The sequence below is a fragment of the Melopsittacus undulatus genome, chromosome 5, assembly GCF_012275295.1.
Source record: "Melopsittacus undulatus isolate bMelUnd1 chromosome 5, bMelUnd1.mat.Z, whole genome shotgun sequence".
In the NCBI taxonomy this organism is placed as follows: Eukaryota; Metazoa; Chordata; class Aves; order Psittaciformes; family Psittaculidae; genus Melopsittacus; species Melopsittacus undulatus.
The window spans coordinates 36,752,816-36,770,987 of NC_047531.1; the positions used below are offsets into that span (position 1 = coordinate 36,752,816).

Sequence of the window (18,172 nt, forward strand, 5' to 3'; positions counted from 1 at the left end):
GCACAGGTTGGCTTCTCCAGGAACAGCTCCTGGAATGATGCAGCTCAGCAAATCGATTGCTCTACAAAGGCACAGAGGGGCTTTGAATTCCTCCCCTTGTGTTTTGATGATCAACACAGTCCAATCTGAGCAAATTCCTGCCTCTCACCTGCAAGATGCTATTAGGGAGGCTTGGAAAAGAGGAGATTCATTTCCAGCTTATACAGGAGCCTGGGGACCAGCAGCCAGGGCTGTGCCAATAGGGAAGGGATGAATTCCTCAGGGGTCAGTGTTGGGAATAATCCTGTTCAATATCCCTGCTGTGACATGGATACTGGGATTGAGCACCCTCAGCAAGTTTGTGATGACATGGAGCAGTGACACACTGGAGGGAAGGGATGGGATCTAGAGGGACCTGGAGAGGTGGGAATGTGTGAACCTTATGGAGTTCAACAAGGCTGAGGACAAGGTCCTGCATATGGGATGGGGCAAATCCAGACACAGCTACAGGTTGGGGAGATGGGATGGAGCATCCTGAGGGGAAGGACTTGGAGGTTCCGAACCATCCCTGGCAGTGTTCAAGTTGGACACAGGGCTTGGAGCAACCTGCTCTAGTGGAAGGTGTCCCTGCCTGTGGCAGGGGTTGGAGCTGGAGGAGGTTTAAGGTCCCTTCAACCCAAACCAGTCTGGGATTCTACAATCCAGCATCAGGTCTGATGCACCAGCTCATTTTTAATCCATGAGGTGCCTCCCATGGATGGTATTCCATGGTTAATCATGTCTATATTGTTTTATCCTGAAAGGAATATATTTCCATTCCAATTGGAGTGTTGGCCCCTATTTTGCATTGAAAACACTTTGTGTGAGGAAGCACTAAAACAAGAAGGTCTTAATTTTGCACCTTCCTGTTGATCCCTTCCATTGTGTGTGGAACAAAGCCATTTAATTTGGGAATGCGGACAAGAGGTCCCTCTGATCAGGCTCATGCTGGGCTCGGGTGAGATGCCAAAGGCCAGTAGCTGGGATTAGAAGCTAACGAGTTGGATGTTCTTCCCATGGATGGAGACAACACCAACCTAGAGGTGCTTCCAGCCCCTCGGTGGGTGCTGATGCCCGGTGCCTCCTCTCTTTTGCAGGGCCATCAAGAACGGCAAAGGGCTGCACAGCAAGAAGGAGGTGCCCATTCACCGGGTGGCCGACATCTCTGGGGTGAGGACCTCGCTGGTGGGATGAGGGGTGTGGGGAGGTGCTGGTGCTTCTCATGGCCCTTGGTACTGCTCATTCCATGTGGGATGTGCTCTTCCCAAGGAGCCAGGACACTGGGTTGGATGTAGGACATCCTCATCCGCCACCAGGGCTGGTGGCTCTCCCCATGCTGCTGCATAAGCTGTTTGTCACCCGTGGTGTACACCAAAAGGGGGAGATGAGATTTGTCTTCTCTGGGACGCAGTGGGAGGTCTCAGTGCGTGCCTCATGCTGGTGTCACCCCAGTGTTGGGGCTGAAGGGGAGCCCAAGGTGCTGTGGTGGATATGTTCATAAACCGGCAGTGAGGCTGTGTCCGTGTCTCCATCCTGGGCTTGATGCCCTAGCTCTTGAGAAGGTTCTTTGTGTCCTTGGGAGGATGGAGCTCTGTCCTGGACACCCCAGCTCCTGCCTGGACCAGCCTCTGCCCTACTTCTAATTATAGAACCGTGGAACAGTTTATGTTGGGAGGGACCTTAAAACTCACCCAGTTCCAACCCCTGCCCCAGGCAGGGACACCTTCCATTAGAGCAGGTTGCTCCAAGCCCCTGTGTCCAACCTGGCCTTGAACACTGCCAGGGATGGGGCAGCCACAGCTTCTCTGGGCACCCTGTGCCAGCGCCTCAGCACCCTCACAGGGAAGAGCTTCTGCCTAAGAGCTCATCTCAATCTCCCCCATTTGTCAGGTTAAAGCCATTCCCCTTGTCCTGTCCCTACAGGCCCTTGTCCCAAGCCCCTCTCCAGGTTTCCTGTAGCCCCTTCAGGCACTGGAGCTGCTCTAAGGTCTCCCCTTCAGGAGCCTTCTCTTCTCCAGGCTGCCCCAGCCCAGCTCTCTCAGCCTGGCTCCAGAGCAGAGCTGCTCCAGCCCTCACAGCAGCTCCACGTCCCTCTTGTGCTGTTGCCGAGAGCTGCATGCACAGCCCCTTAGTCCTCCCCTCCTGTGGGTTGCTGGGCCTGGGCACACTGAGGTGCCCCGGGAGCATCCTGCTCCTCTCAAACACCCCAAATCCTCCCATTCCCATCCCTGCTCTTCCTGCAGGCTGGGAGCTGAAAAGGGGAGGTCCCTCTTTACACGGACCCGCGATGCTGTGCGGGGCTTGTGAACAAGAAAAAACATGCGCAAAATATAGAGAACAACCCAAATCCATGCTGGATCACTTCTCCATTGCCCTTCTCTGGATGCTGGAGCGGGGCCAGAGAGGGGCAACAGAGCTGGTGCAGGGCCTGGAGCATGATGGGGAACGGCTGAGGGACCTGGGGGGTTCAGGCTGGAGAAGAGAAGGCTCAGGGGGGACCTGATGGCTCCCTACAACTGCCTGACAGGAGGATGGAGCCAGGAGGGGGCTGGGCTCTGCTCCCAAGGAACAAGGGATGGGACAAGAGGGAACGGCCTCAAGCTGCACCAGGGCAGGTTTAGATGGAGCTGAGGAACAATTCCTTCCCCACAGGGTGCTCAGGCATTGGAACAGGCTGCCCAGGGCAGGGCTGCAGTCACCGTCCCTGCAAGTGTTCACACTCCGTGTACATGAGACCCTCAGTGCCATGGGTTAGTGGTGGCCTTGGCAGTGCTGGGAACGGTTGGACTGGAGGAGCTGAAAGGGCTTTTTATTCCATGATTCTATCATTCCATGTTTCCATGATTTCCTGATTCCATCTGCATGTGCTCTGGAATGGGAGCACAGGCAGGCACTGGAAATTCTCCTGTCCTTGTGAATAGTCCTTGAATAATTCTGCATATTTGTCAGCGCTTGACATAAAAGTGGAGTCAGGATGGGGGGATTGTTCTTCCCTGCTCTAGCTGTGCATAGTTTTCCTTTAATTCCCACCTAATTAAACTCTGGGAGTGTTAGAACAGCAGTAATGGAGGTGATAGCACCTGGGCAGGAGGTGCAGGCAGGGAGCGGAGCAGGCAGAGCTGGTGAGATGTGCTGGTCTGTTGTGAAGGGGGGATCCCCAAAAAGCATGGAATGAGGGTTACCGGGGGTTTGCACCCCCAAGGTGGGTGGATGAAGTAGGGATGAAAGTGCCTCTTTCTCTCCAGGGATAGTGGAAGAAACCTCAGCTTAGTGGCAGGGATGAATCCTGCCTGGCACTGGGCAGTGCTGGAGATGGGATACATGAGGTGGGTTGGGATCATCCTCATCCTGGACCTGCTTCTGCATGGGCCCGCTGTGGAGCTGGTGCTCTGCTGCATTCCTGGTGCCCTGGTGTGGGATGCTTGGCTTGTTCATCCCACCACAGAGCCCTGGAGCAGGAACTGGTGCCAGTGGTGAAAGATGTCTCCATGAGTCCTTAGCTCACAGCCAAAGGCTGGATGTGGCAGCAGCAAGTCCTGCACCACCCACCCTATGGCCACCTGAGGTGGGATCATGGAATCCTAGAACGGTTTGGGTTGGAAGGGACCTTAAAGCTCATCCGGTTCCAACCCCTGCCAAGGGCAAGGACACCTTCCACTAGAGCAGGTTGCTCCAAGCCCCATCCAACCTGGCCTTGAACACTGCCAGGTCCTCCTCCTCCTCAGGCTGCTCCATCCTGTCTCCCCCAGCCTGTGTTTGTGCAGGGCTTGCCCTGACCCAGTGCAGGACCTTGCCCTTGCTGGGCTGCAGGAGATTCACATCCCTATCCAGTGTGGAATTGTCACCACCATGAGCGTTGTGCCCGGGAGGGTTTGTCTGTAGCAGACGCACAGCCGAGGAGCTCATACAACACTTGTAAGTGCAACCTGCACGCGAGGAGCAGCCCCGCTCTGGTGTTAACCACTCAGGGCTATGCAAATTCAACCAGGAGCTGCTAATGAGGGCTACAATTAGCAGTAATCACTGCACAGGCCTGATTTGATTAGATTAAGGAAACAAAGAGCTGGGAGGCGGGGGTGCACGGGCCAGCTGGGAAGAGTCGGATCCCTGCCCACATCCTGCATCCCTCCAGCACAGAGCAGGCGAGGCCACTCTATGCACTGCTCCCATCTCATGGGATATTAGGGTGCTGGTGGGTCCCTGCACATCAAGGGAGGTGGTTGGTGACCCCAAAACACTGCACCCCCCACCCTGATCCCCTTTTTTCCCTCATCCAGGACACTCAGAAGGCGAAGCAGTTCCTGCCCTTCCTGCAGCGTGCCGGCCGCTCCGAGGCCGTGGTGGAATATGTGTTCAGTGGCTCCAGGCTGAAGCTCTTCATGCCAAAGGAAACCTGCCTCATCACCTTCCTCCTTGCAGGTGAGCCCCCAACCGTGCTGGGGGGGTCCTCACCCCACTGGGTGCAGGGTCCTCAGTCACCCCATAAGGCTATGATGAAGTCAGTGCTGGTCAGCCTGGTTTGGGGGTTAATGGGGCTGGAGGGCACTAATTGGAGATGACCAGAGGGGTCAATAGCTGCCCCATCCCTGGCAGTGTTCAAGGCCAGGTTGGACACAGGGGCTTGGACCAACCTACTCTAGTGGATGGTGTCCCTTTGGGTTGGAATTAGATAGTCTCTAAGATCCCTTCCCACCTAAACCAGTCTTTGATTCCCTGATTCTATGACCCTGGGGATGATGGAGGTACAAGGGGATGCTCCACTCTGGCTGCATCACCTCATGGGAGGGAGTTGCTCATCCCTGTGCGCAGCCAGCAGTCATTTTAGTAGGTCCTACAAAACCAGAAGTATTCCTCCCCACAACAATCCCACTTGTGGTGCCCATTTCAACCAAGGCTTTGCCTTGAAGCCAGTCCTGGCAGCAGCATCATGACCCCGGGTGTTTGAAGGCGTTGTAGTGGGTCACAGTGACGGTGACCTGTGACACAAGGATGGGAAGGCCCATTCCCAAGCTCTGGCACTGCCAGATGTCTCGATGGGGGCGGATTTGGGGCGGCTCATCTCTTGCTCCTGTTTCTATGGCAATGAGGGTGTCTAAATGATGACCCCACACACGGTTCATTCACAGCTCCGTTATGAACAATTCCATAAGCATAAAAATAGACCCGGGAAGGGGGATAAAACCATGGAGGTTTCCCTCAGCAGCAGCTTGTGCTGCTCCCACTGAAGGAATATCCATCCAGCGATCTGGAATCCCACCGGTGACCATCACCGTCACCACCCTGCATCGATGCTCTCACCGCAGCCGATAGGATCATTCCCAGGCTGGCTCCTGCCATGTGGGAATCGTGTCCTAAACCTGTCCTTCTCCTTGTGCTTGTGCATATAAATAGTGACACAGCCTTATTTATAATTAACCATTCCTAAAGTCAGCTGCGAGCGACGGAGGGAAGGAGCCTCCCCACTCCTGCGCCGGAGACGGTCGGATTTGGAGGCGATAGAACTCCCACGTGCTCGGGAGGAGGAATTCAGGGATCCTGAAATACTTCTGCTTCCAAAGGCTGCCGCTGGGGCTGGGCTGGGGGAATCCTGACGGCTCCTGCCAGTGCTCCCTGGGCTGGGAGCAGCATCCCTCTTGATCCAGCATGGGGAGCCAGCACGCTTAGAGATGCTATTCCTGGATTCCATGCCCTGCGTTCAGTTGGGGTGGGATTTGCTCCATTCCCGGTGTTTGAGTGGCCATTTGATGGGAGCTGCGAAGGAGCAGTCACAGATCGTGGTGCTGCCAACGTCAGCCATCCTCTTCCTCACTGGTGGGATGCTCGTGGTACATCTCCTGTATCCTGAATCCCATGGGACCTCCGCAGCATCGGTAGCCAATGAATCCCCTTCCCATGGTGGGATGAACAAGCTCTTGCTGTTCCTCCCTGGGTACCAGTGGTTAAATACACCAGTGTCCACGGATCCTGATGGATCCAATGATTCCAGGAGACTCCAGCTTGGTAGGATGTTTTAAAGGCAAGGGGAGGGCAGCCTGGAATTGGATGGCTCCAGGGAACGCACTCACTGCGAGTTATATTTAATCCCTGTTGCTGTGGAGACCGACTGGCTGTCGCCTGCTCCCAGGGGCTGATCTGCTCCCAAAAGTTCCCAAAGTCGGGATCAAACTTCCCCAGGCCAGGCTGCCTGCGGAGAGCCAGGGGGTGGCATTGCACAGGGCATCCTGCATGGCACAGGAGCATCCTGCATTGCATGGGGTCATCCTGTATGGCACAGGAGGATCCTGTGTTCCCCAGGATCATCCCATGCTGTACAGGATCATTCTGCATTGCTCAGGAGCATGCGGCATGGCACAGGGCATCCTGCTGTGCATGGGATCATCCTGCATTGCATGGGATCCTTATGCATTGCTCAGGAGCATCCCATGTTGCACAGGAGCATCCTCCAATGTACATGACTATCCTATCTTGCACTGGATCATCCTGCATCGCACAGGGGCATCCTACACTGTCCAGGCTCATTCCGTGTGGTATAGGAACATCATCTGTTGCACAGGAACATCCCAAGTTGCACAGGATCATCTTGCATTGCTTAGGACCATTCTGAGTTGCTTGGGAGCATCCTGAGTGAGTTACACATCCCAGCACCACAGCATGCTGATCTGCACTTATAGTGCTGCTCGAGACACTTCTCGGGTCCTGGATCAAACCATCCTGCTCCCTTCTGACCCCCCTCATGAGCTCCCACACCTGCTCCCATTCCTGCTCCAGCTCCCGTTCCTGCTCCCCCCAGCTCTCCTCCGGGAAGTCCTGTCCCAGCTGAGGCTCTAATCAAGCTGCTGACGTTAATTACAGGCTAGAAAGGCAGGTAACTGCCAGTGAGCACAGCTGATGACACCCCCCTTCTGCCTGCCCCTGCCACTGACCCTGCGCAGCTGCCACTGTGGGTATTCCTGGGATGTGGCTGATTCCTGCCTTCCGGCATGGTCGATGCTGCTGAGCTTGATGCATCAACCCCATCCCCTCCTCATCCTCATGATCCCACCCCAATGGCAGCAAACTCCAAGGCAAGAGTCTGGCATCCTGTGGATGCAGCCCTGGGGGAGGTCAAGGTGGCTCCTTCCCATGGGATGGAGGTTTTGGGATGCATGCAGCCCAGTGGATGGTTATTGTAGCAGCTTTGCTTCTAAAGAGCTCCATACTCCATAGGGTTCCTGCTCCATGGTCCAGGTCTGTGGTGATCCTTGCTTCATGGTCCTGCTCCATATTCCTGCTCAGGACCCTGCTCCCTGGGGTACACTGCTCTGGTCATCCTCAATTGGGGTCAGCTGCTCCATATTCCTGCTCTGTTGGGGTCCTTTCTCTGTGGCTCTTATCCATGGCTCTGCTCCATAAGGGTCCCTGCTCCATGGGAATCAATGCTTCATGGGAATCGCTGCTTCATGGTCCTCCATGCAGGTGCCTACTTCATAGCATGCACTGCTCCATGGGGGTCTGTTCTCCATAGGAGTCCCTGCTCCATGGTCCTGCTCCTTGATGGTCCTCACTCCATGGTCCTGCTCCATGGTTCTCTTTTGTGTGGGTCCCTGCTCCATGGTCCTGCTCCATGACACCCCAGGTCCATCACTGTACATGGAGCTGTCAGAGCATCCCCCAAGCCTCCATCCCTCTTCCCAGCTTCTGCTCACCCCCATTTCCCATGGTTGCTGCATTTTGGGGTGACTCCTTGGCTCCCCCAGCTCCCACCCAACACTAGCCCCAGTACAGCACCCATGTCCTGGGTGGGGGAATTGAGGGCTCCACCCTACCCTGGAGCACCCACTGCAAGCACTGGTGCCAGTCCCTAATGGAACAGGGGGTCCCAGTTATAGGGTTTCCCATTCTGGGGGTCCCAGCAAGGAGGGGAGCATCCCCAGGGTGGCTGGTGCCTCCCAAAACCTCCTCTGATGCCATCACCCATCGCTCAGCAATATGATGACTATCCGTGTTTTATGACTGCCTTTTATATATATCTGTATCAAATGGAAATGAGCATCATCAAGAGAAGACAGGTCCTTTGGAAATGTGACTTCAGGGATGCTCCCAAGGGAGCCTCATCCTGTCTTTCTAGCTAAAATATACACATTGGAGAGCTATAAATATGTGCAAATAGTGAGGAGCTGATTCCAGCCCGGGTACCACTTCCCCAGAGACTCTGCACAGCCTGATGCCGACACGGAGCTGTGTGGTGGGATTGACACAGTGGAGGGAAGGATCCAGATGGATCCAGAGGGACCTGGAGACGTGGAACCATGTGAACCTCATGGAGCTCAACAAGGGCAAGGCCCTGCACATGGGATGGGGCAATTCCAAGGACAAACATAGGCTGGGAGGAGATGGATGGAGCAGCCTGAGGAGAAGGAAGTGGAAGGTGTCCTTGCCTGTGGCAGGGGGTTGGAACTGGAGGAGCTTTAAAGTCCTTTCCACCCAAACCATTCCACAATTCAGGAATTGATGTACTTTTACAGTGATTTTGATTTGGATCCAAGCTCAGGACACGGTGATGGGGAAGGGAGTGGGTCTCCTGCATTCCCCCCACTGCAGGCTGGATTGGCAGGAGTTGGCTCTGTCCGGCCCCCTCCCTGCTCCCAGCTGATTCCCTCTTCCCGACAGCCTCTATTTTGGTCGGGATTCATGGTTAAAAATACGCTGTGCTCCCACACGGGCTCTGCGGCAGCAGCCGGGTTCCCATCACGACTTGGAGCCTGGGAAAGGAGGGAATAGCAATGGGAACCCCTCCGGCATCCTGGTGGGATCCACCCCGAAGCCTTTGGTCTGGTGCTGCAGCAGTAAATTGCATCGCGTGGCTGTGGTGCAGCTTCGGGATCTGGCATTGGTCCTCAGCATTCCGGTCTTGGATGCAGCTCCTCTCCTCCCACCTCCTCTATTTCTTCCCAGATCCATAAATCCTCCTGGATAGCGGTGGCAGGCACAGTCTTATCCCTGCTCCCTGTGCTGGTTGTGGTTGTGGCACAGCAAAGAGGGGGAAAGCTGTTTAGAGCCCAGGAATTAGGGCTGAAAAAGTCCCTGCTCCAGTGGTGATGGTTAAATCTGTGGACATCCTGGAATGCTGAAGGGTATGCTGGGATGATGCAGGATACTCCAGGATGGTGTAGGATGCCCCAGAGATCCTGTGAGATATCCTGGGATGCTGCAGGATAGATACCCCAGTGATGTTGTGGGATGCGTCAGAGATGCTGCAGGATGAGTGGGATGCTGTGGGATGTCCCAGGGATGCTATAGGATATTCTGGGATGCTGCACAATGTCTTGGGATGGTGCAGGATGCCCCAGAGATGTTATGGGATATCCTGGGATGCTGCAGGATGCCCCAGGGATACTGTGGAATATACTGGGATGCTGCAGGATGCCTCAAGATGCTGTGGGTTATCCTGAGATGCTGCAGCATAAATACCCGAGGGATGCTGTGGGATGCCCCAGGGTGCTGTAGGATATCCTGGAATGCTGCAGGATACCCCAGTGATGCTGCAAGATGCCCCAGGATGTTGTGGGTTATCCTGGGATGCTGCAGCTTAGATACCCCAGAGATGCTGCAGAATACCCCAGGATGCCCTGGGATGCTGTGGGATGCTCACCCCTACCCCTCAACCTCCATCCGTGCATCCTCCTGATCTCGAGCAGCCACCTCCTCTATCCCCACTGGCTGTGGGTCTCTGTGCTCAGGAAAAAGCATTTAACCAAAGTGATTTGCAGCAGAATTCTTCTGGGATCCCAGGAGGGAGTGGTGGCAGCCGCATCCCTCATTGTGCACATTAATCCATGGCAGCTTCCTAGGAAGAGCAGCAGAGCCACGGCTTCAGTTCTGTCTCATCATTGAAGTGCTGGTAACTTTGCCAAGCGCCTTCCCGGGGCTGAGCATCCTCATCCAGACCTTTTCAGGTTTCCCATTCCCAAATCCAGTCTTGCCTAGTGTGGGTTTGGGAAGATCGGAGCAGACTGAGGGATCCAGAGTGGCTGCTGCGCTATTCTTTGGGAATAAATCACTGCTGTGGTGCATAACCCTTCCCCCAGCCCCTGCTTGCTCCGTGCAGGAGGAGGAGGAGGAGAGGGAGGAGGAAGGGAAGATGCTCTTGGCAGCACTGGCTCCCATTCCCCCTTCCCAGTGCAGTGAGATGCTCCTTGCCGGAGACAAGGCTGCTGTGGCCTCGCCGCAGCGCTGGTGGTGCTGTGCCAGAGCCATTCCCGCCCAGTGCCAGCATTCCAGGAGGAGGAGGAGATGCATCCGTTCCTTCCTCCTGCTCATCACTGGCTGTTGGCTCCGTGCTGCCAGTGTCGGCCTGGATCCAGGTCCAGGTCGCTGCATCCAAAGCTCATCCCACAGCTTTTGGGATGGACAAGGGTCCCCTCCCTCAGGATCTACCCAGGATCCCCCTGGATGTGCCATGGGAGGGTCTGGGGGCTCCAGTGTGGTCCCACTTGGGGGGAATTTCAGAGCTCTCCTGCTGCTGGTGAGGTTCAATGCCGGGCTGTGGGTTTCCATTGAGGAATTTCGCTGTCCCCACAGCATGTTTTGATGCCTTTCCAGAAACATCCCATGTTTTCAGGCAGAGGATGTCAATGCCAGGGAGCCGGGTTGGGGGGTGCAGGCAGGGGTAAGGGCTGGCAGCTGCCTGCACTGCCATGGCAGTGAGATTCCTGCCAGATTCCCTTGGAGATGACACAGAGGAGGTGTGGTGGGAAAGAGGGAAAAGGGGTTTTCCTGGCACCATCACCGGTCTTGGCAGTGGGAGTGGGGGTGATGGTGAGAAGTGGTGGATGGGTTGGGTGGAGGGATGGGAATGGGATTGGGATGCGACAGAGATGGAGGTGAGGATGGGAATACGACAGGGAGAGGGATGGGGATGAGGATGTGATGAGGATGGGGATTGGGTTGCAGTAAGGATGGGGATGGGGACATGGATGAGGATGGGGATATGATGGGGGCAGGAATGGCGATGCGATAGGGATGGGCATGCAGCAGGGATGGGGATAAGGATGAGAATGGGGACATGACACAGGAATAGGGTTGCAGTAGGGACAGAGATGAGGATGTTACAGGGACAGGGATAGGGATAGGCATGTGATAGGAATGGGGATAGGGATACAGCAGAGAAGGGGACAGGGATGAGAATGGGGGTTACAAGAGGGAGAGGGTTGGGGGTGCAATAGGGATGGGGATAGTGATGAGGATGGGATATGACAGGGATGGGGATGTGACAGGGATGGGGACAGGGCCACATCCACCTGGATTTAGGCCTTGTTTATGCACCCCCAGCCAGACTGCAGTGGGATCACCTTAGTGGGGTCCCATGGAGAGCCAGAGCAGAGCTGGGATGTGGGGAGCCCCTTCCCAATGCTGTGGGATACTCTAGGTGCTGATGTGGGGGGACCCTAGGACCTTCAGAACCCTTTCAGTTGCCAGTGATGGGTACACTGGAATCACCCCAAGGTGCTCAGCACCCCAGGGCTGCCGACACTGGTGACACGGGGACAGTGGGGACCTCACAGTGGGGTGAGCTCCCTGGGGGGGACATGGTTAATCTCTCGGCCCGCTTCCCTTTACCTCATCCTCAGGGATGCCAGCAGGGAGCAGGGCTGCGGTGTCCCTGGTTGCTGGCAGGGCTCCATGCAATTCCCAGCACTTCATTAATAAGGAATTATGGAAAATAGAATGAATAATGCAGGATGTGGCGGTTTAATCTGAGCCACCGCCAGCAGCGCGGTGCCGGTGGGGAGCCCGGGGTGGGGGGCTGCAGGGTCTGATGGCTCTGCCCTTGTCACCGTGTCCCCATCCCTGGTGGCTCATCCCCTGCTCATCCCATTGTCTCATTGCTGCTGGCTTTTCCCCTGCTTGTTCCCATGTCCCCATCCCTGCTCATTCCCATGTCCCTATCCTTGCTCATTCCCATCTCCTCTCCCTGCTGGCTCGTCCCCACATCGCCATCCATGTTTACATGCCTACATGTCACCATCCCTGCTGGTTCTTGCCTCCTTGTCCCCATATCCTTAACCCTGCTGGCTATTCCCCATGTCCCCATCCCTCTTTGCTCGTCCCTTGTTCATCCTCATGTCTCCATCCCTGCTCATCCCATGTCCTCATCCCTGCTGGCTCTTCCACTTCTTACCCCTATGTCTCCATCCCTGCTGGCTCCTCTGCTTCTTATCCCCATGTCCACATCCCTGCTGGCTCTTCCCCAGCCATGTCCACATCCCTCTCACCAGCACAGGGACCCTCCAGCATCCCAGGAGCTGTTTTGAGTCCCACCTGAGCTCCACAGTCCCCTCTCATCCCTGACACATCTCTTTGAAGTGACACCTCCGCATGACCACTGATGACCTCACCCTCCTCTTCCTCCCGCAGGCATCGAGTGTCCACGGGGAGCCAGGAACCTGCCGGGGCTGGTGCAGGAGGGGGAACCCTTCAGCGAGGAGGCCACACACTTCACCAAGGAGCTGGTGCTGCAGCGGGAGGTAGGGATGCAGCCGGGATGTGGCACTGGTGAGGGGCTGATGGCACTGGTGGGACATGGACCTCAGTAGGAATGCGGCCGGGATGCAGCACTGGTGAGGGGCTGGTGGCACTGGTGAGACATGGACCTCACCAAGGGGCTGCCAGCAAAGGGCCAGGACAGTGCCTGGTCCCTGGGCTCAGCCCGTGTGTGGTGACAGGGAAAAGCCGCATGGACCCGGCTCATGGTGCTGGGGGAGCCTCCGGTGATACCGGTGCTGGATGTGGGTGCGCTCTCCTCACTGAGGCTCTGGTGTTGGTGTCGCGGTTGTGCTGCAGTGCCAATGTCTGTGCCTGGAGAGCCGTGTCCCCGCAGGTATCACCCACGGGTGTCACACACAGTGTGTCAGGCAGTGGTGACACCGGGAGCATCACCCGGTGCTGGGTTTGTGATGAGAGCAGATATAGGGAAGGGCAGCGGTGGCTGCTCCCGGCAGCGGTGGGGCCCCGTGCCAGGAGAGCTGATTGATTTAATTGGGGTTTGATTTATTTCTTTTGATTTCATTTTAGTTTCTTTCATTCTGTTTCATTTTATTTAATTCATTTTTTCCATTTTATTTTATTTATTATTTTATTTTTCTTTTTTTTAATTATTTCACTTGATTTTATTCTTTTTACTTTAATCTTTTTTTTAAATTTCACTCCTGTTCTATCAGATTTTACTCTATTCCATTCAATTTTTAAATTAAAAACTATATTATTTTACTATTTTCTTCTATTTTTTGTGAATTTTACTTTATTATTTTTATTTTGTTCTATTCTGGTTTATTCTATTCTGCTCTATCCTGTCCTATCCCATTCCATTCTATTTATTATTTGATTTATTCTATTCTGTGTATTTTATGACTATTATTTTATGTTACATCTATTTTATCTTATTCTCTGGTGTCAAGGCTGAGCCCTGTGCTCTGCTCTGAATGCAATGGGGCTGGGGCTGTCCCACACCAGGAACACTGGGAGCACTGAGGGCACTGGGGAACACTGGGAGCACTGGGGAGCACTGACTGGGGACCCGTCTCCATGCCAAACACCCGCCTCAGCAGTGGGAGCTGGGCTGGGCTGCACCGGACATCTCCTGCTCTGTGGCCGCATCCGCATGGAGCAATGCTGCGGATACAGGGGTGCAACATGGGGGAGTGGGGGAGTCAGAAGCTGGGAAGGCGGTGCGGCTGCCTTGAGGATGAGGAGGGACCCCAGGGGGTCTGCCAGGGGTTGGGGTGCAACCATGGTAGGTGCATGGAGCACACATGATGGATGCAGGGTGGATGCACAGCGGATGTGCAGTGGATGCAGGGCAGATGTACAGCAGATGTGTGGTGTTTTGGTTGTACAGCAGAAGCACAGCAGATGCACAATGGTTGCAGGGGAGATGCATGGTGGATGCAGGATGAATGCTCACTGGATGCGGGTGGGTGTGTGGGGTTGCACAGCAGGTACATAGAGGATGCACGGCAGATGCAGGGTGAGTGTACACTGGACATGTGGTGGTTGCACAGCAGAAGTGCAGTGGATGCAGAGGATGCACAGCAGATGCATGGTGGACATATGGTGACTGGAAGGCAGATGCAGGGTGGACGCACAGCAGATACACAGTGGTTGCACAACGAATGCAGGGCAGAGGCATGGTGGATGTGTCACAGATGCACAGAGGATGCAGGGTGGATGGGTGGCAGATGCTCAGAGAATACACAGTGTATGCAGGGCAAATGCACAATGGATGCAGTGCAGATGCAGGGGGCATGCACAGTGACTGTGAGGGGTTGTTGCACAGCAGATACACAGTGGATGCTCAGAGGGTGCACAGTGGATGCAGGGCAGATGCAGAGTGGATGCACAGTGGCTGTGTGCGGTTGCAGAGCAGATGCAGGGTGAACACAGGGCAGGTGCACACTGGACATGTGGGCATCATACAGCAGAAGTGCAGGAGATGCATGGAGCAGGAATGGGAAACAGGTGGAATGGGGCTCTGGAAAAGGAATGGAGAACTGGGGTGGGAATGGGGGAGCCAGGGCAGGGACAGGGTGCCAGGGGAATGGAAACTAATGATACCCCAGATGGGGAACTGGTAACAGATGCAGATGTGGCTGTGGATGCAGACATAGGCACTGATGCAGATGTGGACATAGATGTAGATATGGTTGCAGGGATAGATTTGGGCAGGGATGCAGATGCAGCTGTGGATGGATGCAGTTGTGGGCACAGATGCAGATGTTTGTGGGCACAGATGCAGATGTGGCTGCAAATGCAGATGTGCTGCAGATGCAGTTGTGAACACAGATGCAGCTGTGGTTGCAGATACAGATGTGGACACGGATGCAGTTGTGAGCACAGATGCAGATGTGGGCATGGATGCAGCTGTGGTTGCAGATAGAGATGTGGGCACGGATGCAGATGTGCTGCAGCTGCAGGGCAATGCTGCTGGAGGGGGTCAGGACCAGTAGGATCCTTCACCCTCCCGGAGCACTGCTCGCTGGTGGCTGCAGGGACACAGGAACACGAGGACACGGGGCCGCAGCGCTGCACGTGGCAGCTCCATCCCTCCTTCCTCAGCATCTCGCACACACAGGCGGCTGCTGCAAAGTGCTGACCCGCATCCCAGCGCTTTCTTACCACATCCTGGAGATTCCCAGGGCCTGGCACATCCCGTGGTGCATCCTCATCCTCCTCCTGCCCACCTCTGCCATTGTGGCCGTCCCCAGGGGCTCCTGAGCCCCTTGGTGACAACAAACCGGCCGTGGATGGCACAGCGTGGCACAGGCATCCTCCTTCCCGGATGCCTTCCTCCTTCCCACATCATCCCCCTCAGTTGTTTCTCCCCATCTGGCCCCTATGCACATGGAATTCCGATTGGAACTCGAACAAAGCCGCAGCTGCTCAGTGCTGGCTCCGTGTTTTGGGGTGCAGCTGGGCTGGGGAAGTCCATGCAAGGGGTTGGGACCCAAGTGGCCCTTAGGGACATTCCCCAGATCCTTGTCTCTGCCGGGGTGGGTACACATGGTGCTGGGCTCACAACAGGGCAGGAGGAACCCCCAGGTTCCAGCACAGCAGCCAAGAAGCCCGAGACTGGGGCAGCTGAATAGGGGGGTGGCAGCTCTGTGTTGGGGTGCTGTGGGGTGGCAGTTCTGTATTGGGGTATGGGTGGTGGTATCACTGTACTGGGGTGCAAGGGGATGTCAGCTTCGTCTTGGGGTGCAGGGGGATGGTAGCTTTGTATTTTGGGGTATACAAGGGGGGGGCAGCTCCGTTTTGGGGTGCAGGGGGATGATATCCCTATCTGCATCCCTGCTGCTTTCCTGCAGCCTGGAGGGGGAGGGGGATCCTGGGATTTGGTGCTGAGGCTCTCCGGAAGGGAATTCCCTTTGGTTTCCATGGCAACTGGGTGATGGGGACATCCCCCATCCATCCATCCCTCCATCCATCCATCTCTGGCTGCAGCACTGCCATGGGGCTGCTCTATGGAGAGTGGGGGGGGGGTGGGGGGGGCTCACGGCTCCAGCCCCCCCCATCCTCCCTGCCTGCACCCCCATCAGTGCTGTAACTGGGAATTGGTCCCCAAATGTCCCCTGTGCCCTGGCTGATGGGGGTGCGCTACTGCCCACACTGGCCCCTGCCAGCCCCCCAGCTCCTGCCAGCTCCTGTGACCCCCTGCAGCCCCCCAACCTATTGGCAGCCCCCCCAGACCGCTCCAGCCCCCCCATCCCTGGGTGCTGCAGCACTGCAGCAATATGCAGGCAGCAGCAGTGCAGCCAGAGCTGTTCCCACTGCCTGTGCTGCAGCCATTCCATCCCGTGCCATGCAGTTCTGTGCCATTCCATTCCATTCTATTCCATGCCATGCCATGCCGTTCTGTTTCATTCCATTCCATACCATTCCATGCTATGCCATTCCATTCTATACCATGCTATGCCATGCTGCTATGTTCTGTGCCATGCAGTGCCATGCCATACTGTGCTGTGCTGTTCCATTCTGTGCCATGCTATGCCATTCCCTTCCATACCATGCCATACGGTGCTGTGCCATGGCATCCCACACTATGCTGTCCCATTTCATTCCATGCTGTGCCATGCTGTGCCGTTCCATGCATGCCATTCCATTTTGTTCCATGCCATTCCGTTCCATGCTGCACCATCCACATTCCAATGTCCCACATCTCCACTGCCAGCATCCAGCTGCCAGCATCCACATTCCCATCACCAGCATCCAGAGCACCCCATGTCCCCATGCCCATGCAAACCATGGGGTGCAATACTCGGCCAGTTCAGTGCCACTGCCTGCCTGTCACCACCTTGTCCAAGGCATCCCCGTGCCACTGGGACCTCCTGGTTGGAAAGAGGATGGGAATTATTCCATGCTCCTTCTCTTGGAAGGACCATGTCAGGAAGGACCAATCCAGTCAGGATGTACACTCCATTACCTGCAATACCGGATTTATTCCAGGGCCTTGGTGACACCATCATTATAATTGGGTGATGGTGAGGCTTAATGAGTGCTTGGAGTGGTACCCAGCACCCACCAGAGTGGGACACACATCCATAGGGATGCAGGAGCCTGTGGAGCATCCCAGAATGGGGATCAGGGCTCCAGTGGGAGCCTAGGGGTTGTGGATGGGTCTCTGTCTCCAAATCCTCACTGTGGGGCTCATGGTGACGTCCCTGTCTATCTGCCCCATACATGTGGGGCTTGACCCAACTTCACCCCATGTGAGGGTAACTCCAGGGGTCTGAGCAGCACACAAGGGGGGTTATTCCCAGATGATTCCTGGTTTTCCAGCCCTGTAGCCCACATCTCTGTGTTGCTGTGATGGTTTAGTGAGAGGCTCCAGCTGCTGCATCAGCAGCTTCACTGGAGCGCGGTGCTGAGCTGGGAAAGGCAGGAGCTGCTCTGAGGGACAGGGGCAGCCTGCAGCCTATGAGTGAGGAGCATCCCCATAGAAACCCCTAAGTATTCCCTGAGTATCCCATGAGCATCCCCCCAGCATCCCATGAGCATCCCATGAGCATCATCCTAACAACGCCTGAGCAACCCATGAGCATCCCATGAGCATCCTCTGAGCATCCAGGCACCAGCACATTGCCATGACCCAAGGGTCCATCCTACATCCCTCCTGGGGATGGGGACAGTAGGAGTGTGGAGCATGGCACAGGATGGCACCGGGATGCATTGGGTGGGAGAGATGCCTCCTTCCTTTGCCAGGAACTGTGCCTCAGTTTGCCCACCCGGAGCAGGGATGGTGCCATAGTTCCCGGCACGGTGTTGGAGTGTTGGTGGCTGCCGTGGTCATATCTTGGCTTCCTCTTTCGGGGTCCCCATGTTGGCCAAGGTGTCCCCAAGCTCTGGTTGGCAACGGGAGATCGTTGCCTTCCCTATGCACCTCTTGGCACCCTGGCAACCCTCTGTGGTGGCAACCACTGCACCAATCCCAGCTTGAGCTTCCCAGTCCTTTTGGGTTACTGGAAAACCACTGGAATTCCTTAGGCCTGGAATTCAGTGGGAACTTTTGTTTGCGTTCTGGTGACTCACACTTGATATTCCCGGTTCTTCCACTGGGATATGAACATCCCTTGTCCGGGAGCATCCCAAACCCACCGGCACCAACTGGCACCTCATGGAG

At 55.7% G+C, this 18,172-nt stretch overlaps 1 protein-coding gene across 1 annotated transcript in view; it reads left to right on the top strand.

The window, feature by feature from the left end:
- The window catches only part of SND1 (staphylococcal nuclease and tudor domain containing 1), a 99,238-nt gene that overhangs the window by 67,903 nt on the left and 13,163 nt on the right, over nucleotides 1-18,172 (top strand). The window contains 3 exon segments of the mRNA XM_034062762.1: nucleotides 1,116-1,188; nucleotides 4,296-4,437; nucleotides 12,415-12,524. Of these exon segments, the coding sequence (XP_033918653.1) occupies nucleotides 1,116-1,188; nucleotides 4,296-4,437; nucleotides 12,415-12,524 (325 nt within the window).